The sequence below is a fragment of the Centruroides vittatus genome, unplaced genomic scaffold (genome assembly GCF_030686945.1).
Source record: "Centruroides vittatus isolate TY-2023 unplaced genomic scaffold, ASM3068694v2 scaffold_435, whole genome shotgun sequence".
NCBI lineage: Eukaryota > Metazoa > Arthropoda > Arachnida > Scorpiones > Buthidae > Centruroides > Centruroides vittatus.
Genome location: NW_027122708.1, coordinates 4117517 through 4140105, shown reverse-complemented (window position 1 = coordinate 4140105; position 22589 = coordinate 4117517). Strand labels below are relative to the sequence as shown.

At 29.9% G+C, this 22589-nt stretch overlaps 1 protein-coding gene across 2 annotated transcripts in view; it reads left to right on the top strand.

Moving 5' to 3' along the window:
* LOC136989034 (ATP-binding cassette sub-family C member 12-like) overlaps window positions 1-21977 on the top strand; it is a 91409-nt gene extending 69432 nt beyond the window's left edge. For both annotated transcript variants that reach the window (XM_067287080.1, XM_067287081.1), the window contains exons 21-30: window positions 1634-1783; window positions 6766-6895; window positions 7004-7286; window positions 13166-13352; window positions 13444-13723; window positions 16531-16690; window positions 18137-18215; window positions 19400-19513; window positions 21427-21591; window positions 21663-21977. In XM_067287080.1, the coding sequence (XP_067143181.1) occupies window positions 1634-1783; window positions 6766-6895; window positions 7004-7286; window positions 13166-13352; window positions 13444-13723; window positions 16531-16690; window positions 18137-18215; window positions 19400-19513; window positions 21427-21591; window positions 21663-21758 (1644 nt within the window). In that variant the 3' untranslated portion in view covers window positions 21759-21977. The remainder of the gene's footprint in view (window positions 1-1633; window positions 1784-6765; window positions 6896-7003; window positions 7287-13165; window positions 13353-13443; window positions 13724-16530; window positions 16691-18136; window positions 18216-19399; window positions 19514-21426; window positions 21592-21662) is intronic.
* Window positions 21978-22589: the final 612 nt, after the last annotated feature.

Sequence of the window (22589 nt, the reverse complement as noted above, 5' to 3'; positions counted from 1 at the left end):
AAAAAATATAACATATAGATCAAGATACTGTTGGTAAATTGAACAGAAAGTGTTTTCCAATCCTAATAACTTTTAAGTTAATTGTGTCCTAAAATTTAAAGGAGATAGTAAAAATTTAGCATCAAACTTAAAAGGAATAAAGTTAAATAATAGAAATTAAGTATATTTGGTTTTACTGTACTAAATTACATTGATTTGATTTGAAAACATGAGAAATGAGATTATGCATGTTGCATAATGACGAGTGATTCAAACTTTGTTAATTGTAGAACACAAAACAACTTCTCTGTTGTGGAGTCATCATTTTTGTTTATGGTGCTTCCTAGAGGTAGTAGACAACATCACATTTAAATGCTGATGGGAGATGAAACCCAGACAGTTACTTTAATGACTGGTGTACGTTGCATACTTCTCAGACAATAATTAACATAATTACAGTAGAAGTGTTGAACACGAGATTGTGTTAGTAACAATCACATGGCTTTTTTCCACCTTTATTTAGTTCAACTAAATAAAGGTGGAAAAAGCCATGTGATTGTTACTAACACAATCTCATGTTCAACACTTCTAAGATAATACAACACAGTTTCACAACAAATTACAGTCAAACCTGTTTTTATGCGGGGGATAGGGACTGCATTAAAAAAAACGCATAAAAAAAATCTCACGAAACTTCACGAATGGCTGTAAATAATAGTTTTCGCAACACAATTAAAAAATATTTTTTTTATGCGGTCAACAGGGACCGCATAAAAAAAGTCTTACATAGAAAATAACTCAAAATCGTACGAAATAGAATTTATTGACAACAGATGTCAGCACTTGACTGCATCGTCTCGTCTATCGTCTGTTTTACATATTTTTGTCCAGGTGGTGTTTTGTTGACTTAAAAAGTAAATTATTTCATTTTTCGCATATTCATGCAATAATATTACTATAATAAGTGCATTTATGCTATAATAAGTTTATTTAGCTATAATAAGTCAACGTAAGACATGACGAATCGCACGAGACTAGTCGCCAACTATACCGCACAAATTAAAAATTTGCATTAAAAAAATCGCACAAATAAAAATTGCACATAAAAAGAGCGCATAAAAACAGGTTTGACTGTATTAATAATTACAGTAATTTAAAATTTTAGCATTTATTTTGAAAGATCCTTTATATAGTATATGGAATTTTTAGTTAGTTAGTATCATGATATCTTAGTTTGTTTTCAATTGAAATTTAATTTAAGCATTATACTAAATAATTATTTAAAACATTAGAAAACAGATATATCCCAGGAATAGTCATGAAAATAATCAGAATTTATTCATTTAAGATTTTTTTTTTTTTTTTGAAGTATTATTAGTAATGAGCTATTAGTGACTATAAGTTGTTAAAAAATAAAAATACATACTTCTTTAATAGAATATATAATGATTGGTAGATAAATGAAAACGACACAATAATCGATAATAGATTTTTAATTTAAAAATTATTTCTCCAATAAAAAACTGAAATGTTATGTAAGATTGTTTTAATAATTTTATATTATTAAATATCCAACATAAACTGTGTTTATTTTTATCATCATTTTGTATATGCTTTAAATTTATTTTTTTATAATAGAGTTTTTTTGTTTCAGAATTCCAGTGATAATCAACCAGACATTATTGAAGTGGAAAAGGATAACATTTCTCTAAATCCACAACTAAGTTTTTACCAGTTAGTATATGGTTTGTCTGCTGTAATGTTATTGGTGATTGGTGTTATCTTGGGATTTTTATTTTCTAAGGTAATTTTGTTTTAAACTCTTACAGTCTATATAGATATATATAATTTCCACATAAATCACATAAATTTGAATTAATTATCTAGATGATTTGATCAAATATTTAAACAATAATCTTAATAGAATAAGTTTGAATAAAATTAGTTTTAGTTAAATAGATGACAATGACTTAGTTTTCAGATGAAAAATTGTAAAATAAAAAAATTATCATTGTTTATAAAAAATGTTTATTTTGTTGAAAAATGAATAAATAGGTTAAACTTATTCTATATTACTCATTTAAAAAGGACTAAAATTTTTTATAGTCTGTAAAACTCAAAATAACAAAAATCTAATGTGTATTTTCAGGATAAAATCTGCTAAAACACGATAAAAATTATTTTTAATTATGCAGAATTAAGACAAAATATAGAACTGATTCCCCAATGAATTTTCAAGTTGAGATGTCTAGAATCATAAACATTTTCACTAATAAATTTTCAGATTATGAGCCTTTCAGGAATTACATATTGTAGACCATAGAAAATTCAAGATTGATAGCAATTATCAGTTATATTTTCATTGGTTACATAAGCTAGTGTTGTAATTCCTGTCCAGGAATTACAACACTAGTTTGAGATGTAAATACATCAGTTTTTCTCTAGCACTTGTAGGATGCATTGTTTCAGAATCAACTATGGTTCAAAGATATTCATCAGAACTGCTTTCATGCATGTTGTCATGATCTGGTCATCGGTCCTATAAGTGACATTACCATAATGTCACTTATAAACCTGATCACTAGTCTGGAAATGCTTTATCATATTGTTGAAAAGCATCTGTACTGTGGGGTTTGACCAAGACAGTTTTTAGGCTCATGAGTGACATTGCTGTAGAATTAATATCTGCTATAGAAAGAATTGCAGTGCACAGTAACTTTTGGATACCCTGTATATACAAAGGAATGTTTACATAAGTTATCTATTGTTTTATATTGTTTAACTGTAAATGATTATATATTTTACAATAGCCATTTATGTTTTTAAATAAATTGGATAATGAGTTTGTCATTTATACATCTTTTATTCAGTAATACTATAGACATCTTTTACACAATTTCTGCATATATTTTTTAAAATACTTGCAAATTTAAGTTTATCTTCCTAATGTTTGATAAGCAATGCATTTGTAATGTATGATATATTTTGAATTTTTTTGAATTAAAAAGTATTAATATATTAATATATAATATACAGTATATTAAAAAAGATATTATTTTTAATTATGTAATATATATATACATACAGTAGACCCTCGTATAACACGGTAGATACGTTCCATGTTATATGAATTCCATGTTGTACGAGTCACTTAAATACATGAACTAATCACAGCCCGGCACGTGTGCAGTTTAGGGGCTACGGCTGTTTGAAAGGTTTTCTTCCATAAAATTAACTGATTCTAGACTAATTTGACTCAACATTTCCAAATCACGTATAATGTTTTGGAATTATCCATATAAACTATGCTATAAACAAAAAATTGTAGGATTATTTACCGAGTGTGCACCGTTTGACGACACCATTGCTTAAGCTTGTTTTCGTCACGGAGTGGCTCCTCGAATGGCAGGTGCATTTTTCCTGATCAGTTATTTTTCTGCGAAAAATTCACTTAACTTTGGAGACATCATTAATATAAATATAATTTTTTATGGCCGTTGAATAATAAATGGTTTTTAGTAGGTCCGCTGCTCGTTTAACCCTTTCCATGCGGTTATACGCCTTTAGGCGTATGTCACGTGACTTGCCGTTAATTCGTGATGCGGCATACTCCTTTTGGCGTAATTAATCAAAAAATTCAATTATTTTGCGTTATATTCGATTTTCCAGCGATCTTAGCTTTAATTCGCTATTCTGTAGGTTGATTGACTTTGTTTAAGCCAAAAAGTGTTTTGTGACCACCCCTGGGTTATAAATATTTCGGTAAAATAGACCCTCTCTCTGCCAAGTAATTAGAGACATAGTGTAAATAATGGCAATAACTTCTCCCCTGCTCTAGCTAGAGAGCTGCGGTTTCTTTTATTTAAAAGAAGACAGATGTATCTAACTAAGAAATGTACAAAGTTTAGCGATTTTCTGTAAATTAATTATTTTTTCTTTTGTTCGTAAGCTTCAAATTTTAATATTATTTTAAATTTTTATTAAACTAAAAATTAAACAATCGTAAACTGTGATATGTTCTTAATCAAACACAAAAAACAGATTAAACATAGCGCGATTTAAAAATTATCCAAAAACTGCAAAATATGCGCCGCATGACGAATTCCACTCAATTATTTGCTGTAGATTGCCAGCATGGAAAGGGTTAAACTCAACGGTTTGTGCAATGTCCGCTATTCAACCAATCCTGTCGCAACACGAGTTGGCGATGACATTTTACCGTGTTATACAAGTCTCTTTTAGCGTGTTATACGAACACAATCGCAATTTTTTTGCCGTGTTATATGAATCCGTGTTATAGGGACATCTACTGTATATATACTATACACAATAGATGAATTATTAATACTGAATGTATTGAGTTATATTGTATAATGTTTTTAATTAATTGCCTAAAATAATAAATTTATTAATCATTACATCTAATAAATTAAAAAGTATTATACATGGGATATTTTTAAAGTAAGGACTGTTTTACAATAAAAAATGAACTACTGAACATTATGGATACTTTTTTTTTCCCTCAGATTCTACATGTTTTACTTTATATTATTCTACTTTATTTTTTCTGTTATTGAAACATTTGTCAGAGCATGAGACCAGTTTCTATGGACCTGTGTCATAGAAGTATACACTCGAGTGGATAATCATTTCTGAACCATTGTTTTTATTTCTTCGTCAGTTTGGAAATGCTTGTTGGCAAGGAACCTTTTCGGATGCAGGAAGATGTGAAACTGGCCAGACTTGTCAGCACAGGTCTGGCTAATTTCACATTTCTTGCAGTCAGAAAGCAAATAACCTGGATAACAATAAACCTTATTATACAAGCAACGAGCCACTCGATCTTCTTAAACATTTCCATCACACAACATGAAACACACACACTTCTGACATGATTCAAAATGGTATCTGTTTGTGTGCAAGGGATGCTAGGAGACTCTATGCATGTGCAAAATTGAAGAGCTTATTTCTAAAGTGACATATCTCCAGGAAATACAAATTTCCAAAAAACTGCAACTTTTAAATAATTGCTTTAAATGTTAGGTAAAAACTTAATTTTTGGTAGAGCTTTATTTTTATATTCTGAATATAATTTAATGGTGAAAAAAATCCTGAGGCAAAGGAATTGGTAGTTATGGTACTTCAAATCATGGACTTGCACCACCTTGGAACAAAATTGCAGCATTTAAATGGATAATGTAATAAAAACAACAAATAAATGGTCAAAAACTTTTAATATATAAAAACAAAAGAGAATATACAAAATATGATACAAAACAAAAATGAAAATCACACGAACCTTGTTCATATGACTGAAGATGATAAAAAAAACTGTGTTTAAAAAACTATACTAATTCCAAAAGAAAGAAAAACACTTAATGATTACATAAAATTAATAAAAATCATATTGTAGTGGTTCTGTCACAGTACCTATTTAGAATCAATCACTTTCTAAACAAGAAAACACTTTTTGTAAAATGTCATTGCAGTATACCCATCACTTATTCCCAGTTTATTTAAAAGTTTCTTCACATTATATGTCTTTCCCAGCTTAAGTTTATTCTATAAATCAACTAATAGATATGACCATTTTTTACCTCTTTTTAAGGTTGTATATTTGCACATCCCTGATCTATCAGAATAGTGCTGTTTGCAACAAATGTATTTAGAGTTTATTCTGATTACTTTCATTTCAGATCCTTTAAAATCCATTTTTGACTTAATGTGTGAATGAATTGCAAGTTTCCAATTACCAAGTTGCCAGTCTTTACCAAGAACATGTATTTGTCCTATACGCTCAAAAATTTTATTGTAGTCTTCTTGTAAAAGAAGCAGTTCAGTTTTTCTTAACATTTTTTCCACCCTTCCAAAGGCCTTATCTATGGGTTAATAACTGTAACCCAGATATGTAATCTCAAGTTACACTATACATATCTGAAAGTTTACTTAGCATTACTAATAATGTGTAATTTTGTTTTGTGCACTGGATCCATCACAAAACAAATTAATTTTCTTGATTTTTGGATTTTCCTTATGAAAATTTTTACAAAATAAGGATGCGACCTCTTTCTCTAGCATATCGTCTAAATACTTTTTGAACTTCTTTAGAAAATGTGGCCATTATTAAAGAAAAATTAAGAAAACAATCAAACACAATAGAACTTCCACTTCAGAAAGCAATCATTACTGTGAAATAGTCATGTGACCAATATACACTTTGTAATTGGCTATTATGGAAATGCGACAGTTTGGAAATAAATACAAAATGAAAAATGTCGCATTTGAAAAGAAAACCAATTTTTTGATACATTTTTCAACAGAAGAAACACCTGTTTCAGAAAAAAAATATTGTAGCACTATAAAGAAGCATATTATCAATACGTTAGTGCCATGAACTAAAAAAAATAAAAAATGGAGATATGTCACTTTGGAAATAAGCTCTTCAATTATGAACATGCACATTTTAAAAAGATATTGCTAAATGGTCCTTACTAAAAAAATATCCCTTGTACAATCTTGCAGTTTTAATTATATTTATACAGAGTGTCTAAAAGTTACTGTGCAGTGGAAGAGGTTTAAGTAAAGTTTTACATATGAGATAAAAAAATCTGGGGAGTGAGGTCCAGAGATCTAGCAGGTCAGATTCCACGGGGCGATTGTGATTTGTATGATTATGAAAATTTCTTGCTGCACAGTAACTTTTTGGACACCCTGCACTTTGTTAATTCATAGCCAGATCTTTATTAAATAACAATAGTTTTAAATATAACAAATTTTTATTCCTAGACATCGCTTCGAGCATCAAGTTCTTTGCATGATTTGGCTTTAATAAGAATTGCTCAAAGTCCAATGCATTTTTTTGATACCATATCAGTAGGAAAAATACTTAATATTTTTACACGTGATTTAGATGAAGGTAGTTAAAAAAAGTTTTAACATTTTCAGAATTTTTAAATGCTTTATTATTAGAATATTTAATTATTATAAATTCCTTTTAAAAATATTTTAAAACATTTATTTTCAGTTGATACTCAATTGCCAACTTTGATTGAAACATTTTTGCAGCATTTGATGTTCATCATCTTCAGTTTAGTTGTAATAGCCTTAGTATTTCCATGGTTTTTAATACCTTTATTAGTAATCGCCATAGGATTTATTTTTTTGCAAAGGATATTTAGAGCAATAATGAGAGAACTAAAACATCAAGAAAATATATCGAGATCACCAATATACAGTCACATAACTGCAACAATAGAAGGCATTATATCAATCCAAGCATTTAAAAAACAAGATGAATTTACAGAAAGGTAATTTTTATTTACATAAATAAAATGTTACTAACAAATAGTATTTTTGTTTGTCATTCACTTTAGATTTAAACTATTTTGATAGAAATGAAATTTTTTATTTTTTATGAAATTGATAGCAAAATGTATTAATATTAAAATTTACATTTCTGCCTTTTGTTTCGCTAAATACTATAATTATTGATTTCTGACTAAAATATATGCAGAAATGCAAAATAATCAAATCCTTTTTATATTCTTTACATTTAAGTGTACATGGCTTTAACTGAATTAAGAAAGGATGTTTTTAGTAGATTATCTTCATTTTTAGGATCTTAAGCTTCAGTTTCTTGTAACTTTGATAAAATAAAATTTATTAAGACTTTTCTTAATATATTATTTTTCCAATATGATTTTTTTTTGTAGATTCTGAAAAGAGTGGTTGTGATATTAAAATTGAGAAAGGTTTATCTCAGAGCAATTCTTTGTCATCTTGTATTGTTATATCAATAGCATTTCTGATTCCATTTTTAATGATTATTTCAGAATTTATTTAAACGATGTCTGTTTACATTATCTGTTTTATGCTAATGATGTATTTTGTACAGAATATAGATCAGCTCTCCAATCTAAATGTAAATAACTTTTTAAATTACTGTGATAAATTTTCTATTGATTAATATGTATAAAATTACAATAAGGATCTTTTGTCTTGATGATGATTTAAAATTAATATTTTAAATAAAAAAATTTTTTCATTGTATAAATTTGGGTATTATGTTTGTTTTTGACAATAAAATTTATCATTAAAACTATTGTTTTATAAAAATTATCCAGACTGTTTAGTCGTAGAATTAAGAAAATTATGATAAGATTAAAATCATGTTAGGTTTAAACTATTTTTCTCATTTTGACAGTATTGTTAGGGTATTGATTGATCTGTCTATGAGCTGAACTAATGTATTTCTTCAATTAAACCCTATTAGGTTTATTTTTAAAGCATATATATCTCCTGGGATTTATTTTATTTTTTGAGCTGGAGTTTACTATGTTGTACCTTGCAAAATGATACAAGTGAGTAAAAAATAAAAATTGAAAAAAATACCTTATTCTAAAATCTTACACACTTTTCATACATTTCCAACATTGACCTTACACAGTTGTTTGCTGTGTAAAGTTAATGCTTGAAATGTACAAAAAGTGTGTGTGTGATTTTAACTAAAATTCCGGCTTGTAGAAGATAATTGTATTTAATTATCTTAATTTATGGGTTATAGTTACAACAATTGAAATAATTAGTTTTCATAATTAACATGATTCATTTTCCAATTTGGTTGTTACATTGTCATCTGTTTCAATGTTGTTGGAATCAGGATCATGGCCTATCATTATCTGGTTCAAACTCTCAATCTTGGCTGGATGGCCAAGGCAATTAAGATATCAGTTTATTACTCTGCAAGACCCAAGATTAAATCCAGGAGAGTAAAAAATGTAAGGAATTTTTCAGGTAATAATCTGTCCTGGGTATGTTGGGCTTCGTTTCTCACCATCTAGCCATCCCATTATAGACCTGGCCAAGGCCATGATAGGCTTGATAAAACCACCTCTTATTGCCCACGGGACAAAAAAGAGTAAAGCTAAAAAAAACATTGAGCCATATTACCCTATATAGTGAAGTACTTCAACATGTTTCCCATGCTTTTCAACCCAGGGCAGTGGCATAGTGTAGTGGGGGCAGCAGGGAGGCGGCAAAATTTCACAATAAATAATAATAATATCTTGTAAAAATTTGAACCATTTCATTTCATATTTTTGTTGCACTTACGATTCGGACCGATTGAAATGAGCACAGAATTTTTCATTACTTATTCTTTAGAATTACTGTATATTTTAGTCTTTTAAATTGAGATACCTAAATAAGGGGCGGCGAAATTTTCCTCTCCCCGGGTGGCTGACACCCACGCTACGCCACTGACCCAGGGTTTATTTTTAACAGCATCTTCATTCACTGGGGTTTATTCAAAGATTGGGATTTATTTGAATTCTGGGAATAATTGAGAAAATACAGTATTTACATCTAATCAAAAAAGATGTAAACTTTATTTAAATAAATATTTAAAATTGAGTGTTTGGCTTCTGATTTTAAATTGCACAGAATTAGACTGCCTATGGTTTGTTTGTGCTTAAATTTTGGTTTTGTTTGTTTAAAATTACCCGCACCTAGTTTACGGTAATTCATCAAAATTCATCACCTGAACTTGATAAGTAAAAGGATTGCAATTATAATTATCTGTGTAAAAATATTCACAAATTAGAAGAAACAATAAAAATGTCTTCATATTCTTGTCCTTTTTCAACACCTTGGGAACACAAGTCTTTTAGCAGAGTCGACCTTATATTTGAGGCTAATCATCTTCCTCATTATGTAAAAATTTTAAAAAAGTTCCAGGGATACGGCACAATCGTAAAAATCTATTAATTAACAATATTTAATAAATATAATGGCCAGGACCTTTCCAGGCTTCTTGTGCTGTATCCTAAGATTAAATGTTTGTTGTTAATTTTCTGATGACTATCCAAACATTAATTATTCATTAGTGTTGTTGCTATATTTAATTCTAGTGAATATAAAATAGTTTTATTTCATTCTCACAGCATATTAATGTAAACTGTCATCCATCGGTGTTTCTATTTTTACTTTTCTGAAATTGTTCTGTCTGTCTACATATATGTTTGCAGTTTATGGCTTTTGTACATCACAATTCTTCTAAAATTGAAAAAAGCTGCTTATCACAAATACTACCTATTAAACTTGAATTCAAGAAACCATAATTGGGCTGCAATTTGAAAAAAATTGTAGACCTATAAATTCCCACTGTTACCCATCAGTCTGTCTTTCCTTAATCTCAAGAATAGAGTTAGATAGATGAAAGATGAGACCAGACATGGAAACCTTAGGGGCAGGAGGCCCCAATTAACTGTATACAAACTTTCAATGCAAACCAGAAGCCATATTATTTCAATTCAAAAATTTTCCCCTGAAAGGTGTTAGATATATGACTGGCATGACTCTATTGTTAAAGGAAAAGTATGATGTACAGGAGCAAGCCACTACTAATTTGAGGTGGAGAGCATATATTTTAAATTAAATGAATTAAAAATATGATTAAAAATTGCAGCCCAGCATTGTGGCAATGTCACAATAAATAATTGCTCATTTTGTAAATTAATTCTGATGAATTAGAAAATGTTCATTTATTAGAAATAGAACATATTTGTCAAAGCCAAATGATTGCTGAATTATATTGGGCTTTATTACTACTACTATTATTAATTAAATCCTAAGTAATTTGGCCCTTGAGGCAGGTATTAGGTGCCATCTCTTGCTAAATTTAATAATTAAATTAGAAGGTTCTGGAAGAAAAGAATCAGCCCAAAGTGGGACTCGAATCCACAACTCCTTCTTGCCTTGTGGTCGCATTGCCAGTTACATTACCCATACCTTTGTCCAATCCTTGCCTCCAGAACCTATTAATTTATAACAGTACTCAGTTACTTATGGCACTGGCTGGAGAAGACTCAGCACCTATGGCCTACAACTCTCACTATGGCATTCAGGTGGCTATTGCTTCTATCTTGGCATGATGTATATATATATATATATGTTATGGACAAAGTGATTAATACGGGCATTATGAATAATGACCAACAAAATTGGGCATTGTAATAAATTTCAATAATTTATCAAATTGACCGGTCATTATGAATACTGCTATCACCTAGTCGGGCAAAGTGATGATAATAAGTTGAGGAGTGATCATATGACATACGCTAGCCAATCGGCACTCAGTTGCATGTGTGTATTGCATTTAGTACTGACTTTGGCGGCAGTCGCGACTGTTTGTGCTCTCGACAGATTTCTCCTGGAGGGGAGCCGCCAGCAGGCCGCCAATTGTTTAACGTCACTAGTTATTTATTCACGGTAGTTCTTGAACACACATATCAATAACTAGTATGTATCAATATCTAGTAACGTTAATCAATTGGCGGCCTGCGGTGGCTTCCCTCCGGGAGAAATCTGTCGAGAGCACAAACAGTCGCGACTGCCGCCAAGGTGGTGTGGTGCACATAGGTAAAATTTTGCCATTTAATTAATATAGTTAATAGTACTTAGTTTTAAAAGATTACGTGGTCTTTTTAAAATACTTTGAAATAATTCACAAAAAATAAATATTTCTAAATGAAATAAGTGGAGGTTTTTTTAATCAAACTTTAAATTCAGTACTAAACACGATAAGCACACGCAACTGAGTGCGGATTAGCTAGCGTATGTCGGATGATCATTCCTCGACTTATTATTATCACTTTGCCCAACTAGGTGATAGCAGTATTCATAATGACCAGTCAATTTGATAAATTAATCAATATTTATTATGCTGCCTGCCCTTTTTGGTTATTATTCATAATGCCCGACTAATCACTTTGTCCATAACATATATATCGTATTTACTCGCATATAAGACGAGGTTTTTATCCATTTTTCACTGCTTGAAAAACCTAGGTTGTCCTATACGTGCGAGTGAAGGATTCTTTTCGTTTTTGTATAATTTTTCTAAACTATGTACAGTATTTGCATTTTTTACCGGATTCTCACCTTCTGGTGTTTAAAAACAAAAGTATTTTATCTGAGTCATTTGAATCGTTTTTGTGTTTTGTCAGGAGTAAAGATGAATAGCAATAGGAAAAGCAAACTTTTGAATTGAATTCCAAAATTACACGGGAGCCCGATATAAGTTTTAATTCATTCCCACATGGAAACAGATGATTATTCAGAAATCAGAACTCGGAGAAACTCGTAAGTGTAATCGACGAAGAGTGAATTCAACTGTTAAGAATTGGCAAAAAAGGTTCCCGATTGTCCAGCTTTACATGAACAAATTATGTTTTCGATTTTAGATTTTTGCAGGACAATGTGTGCATTTACGTGCATTTGATATTTTACTTGTGATTAAACGAAATAAAATTAGAATTGTATTAATAAATCTAATTTTCTTTATTTTCATCTTTAAAGTCACACCTCGTCCTATATGCAAGATCGTCTTATATTCAAGTAAATATGGTATATGAGTACCATAGTGGGAGTTATAGGCCATAGGTGTTGAGTCATCTCCAGCTGGTGCTATAAGTAAATGAGTATGGTTATTAATTAAATGTTCCCATTACTGGTTTTTGTGGATTTAAAAAAATTAAAGCTATTGGCTTTTTTCAGTAACATATCACACAGGGAACTGTTATTGATATAGTCTTTATTGATGGAGGAAATGCATTTCAGATCTTAATGACCCCTCTTCAGTCCTTATTATAGTTGACTATTGATTATAAATTGACATTAAAAAACATTGGGTAATTGACTGGATAGAATTTGTTTAAAAGGGTTGCTGTGGATGGGAAAAAATTACTAGGTGGATAATGTGTAAAAGAACCAACCAAAGGATGTAAAACAAATTTTTAAAGCCAAAGAAAATAAGTATTTAATGTTACATAATGCAGACGTGATCATAGAGTTTGGACCATCCAGTTCATGGCTACATTTGCAGAATGCAGCCACGAACTTAATGATGGTCTGAACTCTATGGATGCGAAAGATCTGTTGCGTCTTATATATCAAAGCCAATCATTTAGCTTTAATATATAACTATTGGGTTTGGATGTTTATATTTGTAAACATAATATTTCATGACAAATAAGTAATGTTGTATTTAATGATTCTAAAAAGTAACTTTTTAATGTATGTAACTTTACTTTTTCTTATCTCTCTTGTACAAAAATAATACAACAAATAATAACAATTTAAGTTTTAAATTGGCAATAAATTGAAGTAATTTGAATTTTTCTTGTAGGTTTATTCAGTTGGTTGATGCAAATGCTTCTCCCCTCTATCTGTTCTATAGCTCAATGCGATGGTTTGCAATAAGAATGAATTTTCTTTGTGTTTTAATTATATTGATTGTTTGCTTATTTGGACTTTTTTTAAAAGAGGAAATAGCTGCAGCATTTATTGCACTTGCTATTTCACTTACTATTCAGGTATGTAAAATAATAATTAAATTATAATTTTTTAGTTATAATAATAATAATTTTTTAATGAAATTTTATTTTTTTTTATTTTGTTTTCTAGATGTGTAGTTTCTATCAATATATAACAAGATTAGGTTGTGATATTGAAGCTCGTTTTACATCCGTAAAAAGAATTCAATCGTACATTGAACAGTTAGAATTAGAATCTCCTGCAATAGTAGATAATTCTCGTCCACCAGTTGATTGGCCAACAAGAGGACGCATAAGTTTTCGTGATGTCACAATGAGATACAGACCGGGTCTTCCTTTGGCATTAAAAGGCGTTACATTTGATATAGATTCACAAGATAAAATTGCAATTGTCGGAAGAACAGGTGCAGGTAAGTTAAACAATAATCATTTTATACTATTGCCATAAACTTTTTCAAAATACAATAAGCCCTGCTTACTTGACTAATAGGGGTAAACATTGTCTGAGTTTACAAAAGCCTGAGTTAGCGGGGTGTTTTCTCCAATGACATGGAAAATGAGGTGGATATACAGTATAGTCATTTATTACAATCAGCTCTGTACAGAAGTTTTACTGAGCGTTATTAGGTTATACTGCTAAAATTATTATAGGAAATGAGCTCAAAACATTTCATAACTGTACATAGCCTTTAGTAACTTACCGACTATAATAATATAGTGCACTGTACTACAAAGACTTCCAGATTTTGAAAACACTTGTTAACTATAATTTCACTATAATTATAATTTTTCTGTTGTCAAAAAATTTAAAATTACTGTACAAATTTTTGAAAAAAAAATTTGTCAGAGTTATGCAAAGTCCAAGTTATGAGGTTACTGTATTGATAATTCAAATTATTATTATTAATTTTTTATTTGTAAGGACACATTATAAGAGAAATAGATGTAATTTTTATTATTATATAATAAAAATTACAGTGATACCTCGGTTTTTGTTGATAATTCGTCTGAAAATAATCGATGAAATCCGAATCTGACGAAAACCAAGACAAATTTTTCCATGGGAATCAATGTAAATCCGATTAATTCGTTCTAAAGACTCCAAAATACGCACCAAAAACACATTTTTTACAGAATGAATATAGCATTTAATACTAAAATCAATAAGAAATGAACATAAAATGAATATATAATAAATATAATATAATAAATAAATGAACATTTAACATAGTATTTATTTTTCTGAAGACTCTTCTTCACGTATGAAAGATGGTGAGGAGTGTTGGAATCAATGATCGAAATTATTGTTAAATGCTATTCAACATTGTTTCCAAAACAGAATCGCCATCTAACTGTTTTTGTTTGATCCAAATTAATAATAACTGTTCAACATTTTCAATTGTTTCAGATCTCTGTTTCGTTAGTACATTTACTCCTTTTGCTACATTAGCCTCCTTTATTGCTTCCTTTTTGACAGAATGGAACTTATTGTGGACAGCGACTTCTCGTACTGTACATGCTGCTGATTTCAGCAATCTTAGTGCCGCTCTCATATTTTTCTATGATTTCCTTTTTCAATTCAATCGTGTTCCTCACCTTCTTCTTCAAAGGCCTGCTGGCTCTGGAAACTTTTTTCGGTCCCATGATGGAGCTAACAGAGTCAAGTTACTAAACTTGATGTGCAAAAAAACTGCAACCGAAACCAAAGTGCCAATGATTGCTAATTGTTCATATCACATATAATTTCGTTAAAAAAACACCTTACGATGCACTAACCCTTTTGGGAATCGCGCCCTGTCGTTGGCGAGACTATGCCTTCTCTTTAACCAGATGAAAGCCGCTTCCATTTTCCCACCTAAACTGTCCTTATATATGCGCGCTGGTGGCCGGAGGTCCTCCAATCAACATCCCCACTCGTCTGTACCTCTCTGTCAAGTTCAACAGATTGTATGGAACGATCACTATTGGTCCAGATTTGATCAATCCTAACAAGACACGAACTACCATGACAAACAGGAAATGAAAGCAATCAAATTGTTTCGCTAGACATGCAAGTTAATGCTTGCACAACAAGAAATAATGCCATACTACAGAGGAAAATGTGAGTCACCCTCTGATTTCGGCGAGGTTGCGTGGGCACACCGACGAAATCCGAGACAACTGACGAAAACAGAGAGAAATTTTTTACGAAAAAATCAAAAACTGAAACTGACGATAACCGAAGTCAACGAAAACCAAGGTTTCACTGTACTGTACATCTATATAATACAAGGATCATCCAGAAAGAAAAGACTGTTTAGCTTTTAAGAGTGAAGAAAACATTTTATTATTCAATTTTATGTTTTTTAAACACACATTATATTACTCTATTTCTCCACATAAATGAACTGGCACTAGATGAGTACAACAACAGAATTACAAAGCTTGTGCACAAATATGATGATCACTTTCTTTATTTAAACATTTAACTAATCGGTGACTGCAAGCTGCAATCTGTCATTGCCAAGCAAAGAGCAAGAAACATTTGGAAATAAAATGTGCAACTTGTCCAGAGTGACGCATCCATCTTCCAAAATTTTTTCATTACCTACATGCTTCAAGTCTTCTGCGACAAGTGATGGGCACTTGGAAAATCATTGTGCATGTTTGTTCATCCTTGTTAAACATTTCACATTCAATTTTTTCATTATCAATAAATATCAACAAATCTCACTTTCTGAACACTCTAGAATTGAATAACACTGCATATTTTACAGCTGATGAGATTTTTGTATAATAGGGTTCATTTTAATAATGCACAAAGTTCACAAAAACATGTGTTTGGGCTCATGGCTCTCAGAACAATATGAAAACACATTAGGAAGATGGACTAACCTTGGAGTGGGAAGTGAGTTGCATACAATCTATGTGCACATAGTCTTTACATTCTAGATGATTTACATAAATATATATTATCATCATTCTCTTCATAATATATATTTATATTTTGTTAAATATCTGTAAGTTCAGTATTATAAATGATAAAATTTTAGATTAAGGATTTCTTATATTTTTAAATTAATATTTTCTGCTCTATCAATTTGCAAATGTAATTTAATAATTTAAATATTAGTAAATAGATTAATACTTAATAATAATAATAATAATAATAATAATTTTTAAAAAATCAAATATTTATTTTGAAAAATTTTAATTTGTTTTATTTCTTTCAAAATAGGCAAATCTTCTATAGGAGTTGCACTGTTTCGATTAGTAGAAGTTACATCTGGAACTATATTTATAGACGGTCTAGATATTAGTCAGTTTGGTCTAGAAGATCTGCGTCCTAGAATATCTATCATTCCTCAAGATCCTATACTATTCAGAGGAACAGTGAGGTAATAATATAAATTTATGAATAATTAGAAATAGTTTGTAATTGAAATGTTTTTTGTTACTAGAAGAAATTGTATATTAGGATGTCTTTTAAAAAAAAACTCTAATTTTATAATTTATTAAATCATTTAAAAAAGTTTATGCATAAAATATATTTTGTTTGATTATTTAAACAAATTGTTCAAAATATTTCTAATTAATTTTGTGAGGTCCCGAACATGGTCCAAAGCCTTGCTGAAAATCACTCCAAAACAAAGAATCTGAAATGACAAATACTTTATATAGAAAAAATTTTTTTAATTTGAATTTTAAGTGACTGATACCTCAAAATTCCAATGGCAAATACTTCATATAAAACTTTTTTTTGTTTTGGGGGTGAGTTTCAGATCATGTCCAGGACCTTACAATTTAATAATTAGGTAAGGAATGTTAAAAAAAAATTGTTTCAAAATTATAATTGACTTTTATTATGGATTAATATAGTATTTCTAGATGATCATTATAAGAAAAATATTGTTGGATGAGCAATTTTTATAAATATTAAAAACTAGCAGGTGAGCCTGGGCAAAAAATAAGAACAAACATTAAGATTAGGTAATTTCATACTTCTAACCCTTCTATTGTATTATATTATAGAATTTGGTTTATATAACTGCAAAGGTTATCTTACACAGCCAATCTTACCATTTTCTCCGGGTGCAAGAATTAGGCCTCCCTCTATCGAGGCTTATTAGAGAATTTTTAGATGGGTCTAAAAATATGTTCGACTTTCCACAAAAATGCAAAAAACCGCATCTAAAATAGTACAGTAGAAGCTGAGTTCTTCGGGGTAATCCATAACATTATGTTAGGAAACAAGTTATAGATGCAGGATTCATGTTGGGAGAAAGATGGATGTTTCTTGGTTTTCCAATTCCTCTTAGCCAAAAGTTATTTTACTGGTGAAGCTCAAGGGCACACCCAGCAAGGGGTAGCTGCCCCTCCCTAGAAGAAAAATTAAAGTGTAGTAGGCTAATTGACGTATCAATTTAGTATCAGTTTGAATAATGAATATTATGACTAGACTAGAGCCATCTGTCGTGAATTCTCACTCTCCCTCCCCACTTCCTCAAAACTAATATGAGTTTCCCCCCTCCCCCCTCTAATTCAGATCCTTGGTAAAGCTAGATGACATTGAACATAATCCACCACTTCTCATTTATGATAATCTCTGATTAAATGTGGTCACTTGCTTTTTAGTGCTGTGTGCAGATTATCAAGTTTGTTTGTTTGAAATAAGAGTGATCTGCCAAGGTGGTGCTTCCCAGAGATTCTTTAGGGAAAATGATGCTCTTACATGCAAAGAAAACAGAAAATTCCTTTGTCATTATTTATCATACTTATTTGTATGTGTTTTATATTATGAGATTATTAGTACTATATTATTAATTATTATTATATTATTTTAGATATAACCTTGATCCAATTAATCAGCATATGGATATGGAGTTATGGGATGTCCTTGAACAAACACACATCAAAGATAAAGTAAGTAATTAATTTTTTAAAATATATGTATAATTAAAAATAAATATTTAATTGCCTAAAAATTTATGCGTTTTTTTATTTAGAAGTTAATTTTTTTAATGTCAATTAAGTACACATTTTTAATAGGAACCACTGTTCTGTTAATTAGCTTATCTTTTCAAAGTCATGGTACACTTTATAAAAGTTTTGGTGGAACAGTTAAAGCAAAAATGTGATAACACAGCTTTAATTTTATATATAAATCTTAAAACTTACTAATGGAAAATATATTAACAACTTCAAATATTTTAATTTACAAGCTGTAGCTTAACAAAACTCAATATAAGGTAAAAAAAATGTTAAAAGATGAACAATACATTATAAGATCTATAATAAAATACATTCCTAACATAAATAGTACCCAATAATAATAATTCTATGAAAATTATTTCCAAAATAATCTTAATTTTGATGAAATTAATAAAAAAACAGCAAGTACAAGTATCACATTAAGTCTTAATATAAGAGGAAAAGAATGATTTGCATCAAGATTTCAGTACATAAAAAAGGAAAAGTGTTTTCTGGTGCTGTTTAAACATTTGAACAATAAATAAACAACATAATATAACTAATAAATTGTAATTACTTTCAATAAAATCACTTGACTCGTCAGGCAAAAGTTGGAACATAAAACCAAGTACAAATATTCTGGAATATTACAATTTAAAATTTTAAATTTTTACTTATTTATAATCTTAATAAATATACTTGCTTATTTGAATGGAGGGAAAAACAAGTGCAGATGAAAAGTAATTATCACCTCATGTGAAAGTAAACTTTCCCATGTATTTTTATAAATACAAATATAAGTAAGACCAACTTACATTGGGAGAAAAAATATATTGTGCTGTATTTAAAACATTTAATTTTTAATTTTATGTAGGTAAGGTCATAGGTAAAACAATAAAATGAATTCACAATTATTAAAATTAAAATTGTCATATCATTTTCCTATCTTAAATTTAAATGTTTACATGCCATAACAGAAGCAATTACATTCATAAACATTTGGGGATTTATTATTTTATGGTTGTTTGTCTTATAGTTTCTAGTCGTTTTAATATTTGTTTCCAGATTAAACTAATTTTTTTCTTTTTCTTTTATTAATAAGATATCTTAAAACTTTAAGAAAAAATCTTTTGTAGGTTATGACCATGGATGGAGGATTAGATGCTTGCTTAATGGAAGGAGGAAGAAACTTTTCTGTGGGAGAAAGACAACTCTTGTGTATGGCCAGAGCTTTGTTACAACATAATAAAGTAAGTTGCTCAGTTATATTTATTCTGTTTTAATTTGAATTTGATTTATTATGTTTAAAAAAATGTAATAATCCAAATTTCTGACAAACTTAGTTTAAGAGTGACTCGGTCAATCATAACATAACATATAATGTGTACTTAATTATCATATTTTCTTGCTAATTGGCTTTATTTCCAACCAATTGATGGAATAAGTTTAAGCTGTAAAGTTCATTAGAAAAAGTTCTTATTAATTTAGTTAGTTTTTAGGCTGATATACAAAGTGGTCACTTTATTAGATACATTCCTAATATTGGGTGGATCTGTCCAGGGCCGGATTTACATAGGGACATTTGGGGCCGGTGCCCAGGGCCCCCACAAAACTATGTTTAAACGTAATTTTTTTCCCCTATTACTGCGACAGCCTAGTGTGGCCTAATCATGACGGCCACAGGCAAAGAAAACCAAACCCGGGAAAAAACCTATGAAACATCACAAAATTTCGAAAAAAAAATTTACGTAGGTATTTTTCAATTAAATTAAAATACATTTATTTTATTGTGTAAAACTAATTATGTTTACTATAACCTTATTTGTAAATGAAATTTACAACTTCCTAGTTGAAAGTACAGTATTTTGTGTAAATTTTCTAAATCATCAAATTTGCCTACTGTTAAAGAGGGGGGCCCCCACCGAATTTGTGCCCAGGGCCCCTGGATTGGAAAATCCGGCTCTGGATCTGTCCTTTGGTCTGCAGAGAAGTCTGAATTTGTTATGGATTTGGCAAGATGTCAGAAATGTTTTACAAGAGTCTTGATCCATGCTAATGGGATGGCATCATACAGTTGCTACAAAATGGTTATTGGTAGCCATGTTATGCATTGTTTGTTCTATCTCATTCTATAATGCTCAGCTTAATTAGGGTGATATAAATCTGGGTAGATGATTGGAGCAAGCAGAATTCTGCATCATATTTTGCAAACCATTCCACGATAATATATGTTTATTTTGATACGGCACGTCGTTCTATCAGAAGCACACTAGTGTCGAGAAATAAATGCGGTCATTTAAAGAACATCCAATAAAAATATTATGGCATTCAAATACTCTCTTGTTGTGAAGTAATTTGAAATTTGTCTGAAAGATATTCTTCATATTATTACACTATCGTCATCATTCTTCATTGTGCACACTGTACAGAATAAGTTCAGGAACTCTTACTATTTGTCAAATTCTGACTATCTTCAACACAACATAAGACCAACCAGGAGTTGTCAAACAGGTGATTTTTTCTTTTCTTTCATTCCTTAAAAATACCCTGCGTGGACATCTGTTAATGTTTATCTCAGATAAGTTAGTGACAAATTATGCGTTTGGAGATATGGTTCTGCATGGCACTCTTGTTTTCTTGCAGACAGTGCCATCTTCCTCTTGTCTGTCCCTCTTTAACAGACTATTTATTTTCACCTGTGGGATTGCTGCCAAAATGGCACAGCAAACAAACAAAAAGCACTGTAAATTTGACACACACATGTGAAACGTCCAAGAAGTGTCATGTCCAAAAACTTGGAACTAGCAATCTTTGTGCTAATGTGATTGTATCACATTCAAGTTTGCTAGTCACTTGCTTTACCCATTCTGTTGTTATAATGAATATTAACTGAACTGCTGAATTGAAAGGTCCTGAAATTTATTTTCCAGCAAATGTGTGAACTCCATAAATTTTAGAATTAATATCATCTTCCACTCAAAATATTTTTTGTTTGAAAGTAAATTTTAAATCAAATTAATTTTTCTAATTATATATAAATTAAAATTGAAATTTTTAAAAAACCTTTAAACAGAGAGATTATAACTTAGACATTTACACATTGCTTTAACCCAATAAAGTTTTTGTTTTTAAATTTAAAATGTTGGTGGTCTCAAATTTTTAGATAGTGTTACTGGACGAAGCTACTGCCAGTATTGATCCAGAACTGGATTCCTTAATTCAGGATACGATTCATGAAGTGTTTAATGACTGTACAGTACTTACAATCGCACACAGGAAGTCCACCGTAATGAGATACAATCGCATTCTGGTCCTGTCTGATGGAAAGGTGAGAGAATCTGTCGGTTACAAATTTTGATCAAAAACTGACCTGTTAAAATTTTTTTTTTCTATTTCCAGGTTGTGGAATTTGATAAAACATCCATCTTGGCTTCGAATCCAAATTCGTTTTTCTCTCAGCTCATGACCGATACGACGCTCGTAACGGAGCTTTAATTTATGGGAAGTCGAGAGGCCGGGATTAGTTTTTATATTTTCTTTGCTCATTATATATTAAAAATGATTAAAATAGCTTGTAATACTCAATAGTCGGAGAATGTCAAAATTTTTACGGACTGTGTGACATTTAATGTCATTGAGTATTCTCAAGATCAAAACTTTATTTTCGTAACAACTAAGACTGTGAATTAGTTTTAATAAAAAATTTTAAAACAATTTTCCAAAAAACTAAATAATAAATATTTATAATATCTAACACACACATTGATTTACAGAATTTTCATCATACACCAAATGAAATGGAGGAAAATTGATTTGCACGACACACAATTTTTTCAATTCTAATAATCAGAAATCTAAAACTAATGCTACATCAAGTGTAATAATAATGCACTAACTCCATTTTTTTTAAAATGAAATTTCAAAATGATCTTATATTCAAAAACTTAATTCTTTTTCCTTACTTAATTGTCTTGTAAGTTAAAAGATTTGTATTATTGATTTAATAGTACAACAGTTTCATTTCTGTCAACACTGTGGAATATAGGGGAAAAAAAATCCATAGTAGTAGAGAAAATGACACTCTCTCTAAAACGAGCCAGAGTATGTGAAAATTAAATACGTTTTAGTGTACTGGATAATGGTAACTCAAAATGTGTGGTGTCAAGCAAAATTTTTAAATGCCATATTAGCCTATTTTATTAAACAGATTCAAATACAGAAATCCATTTCTAATGTACTAACAATGTAATTATATCTAGTATTATGTGATAATAAACCTCAATCACTTGAAAATGAAAAAGTTTGAAAGAATCAACAAAATAAATA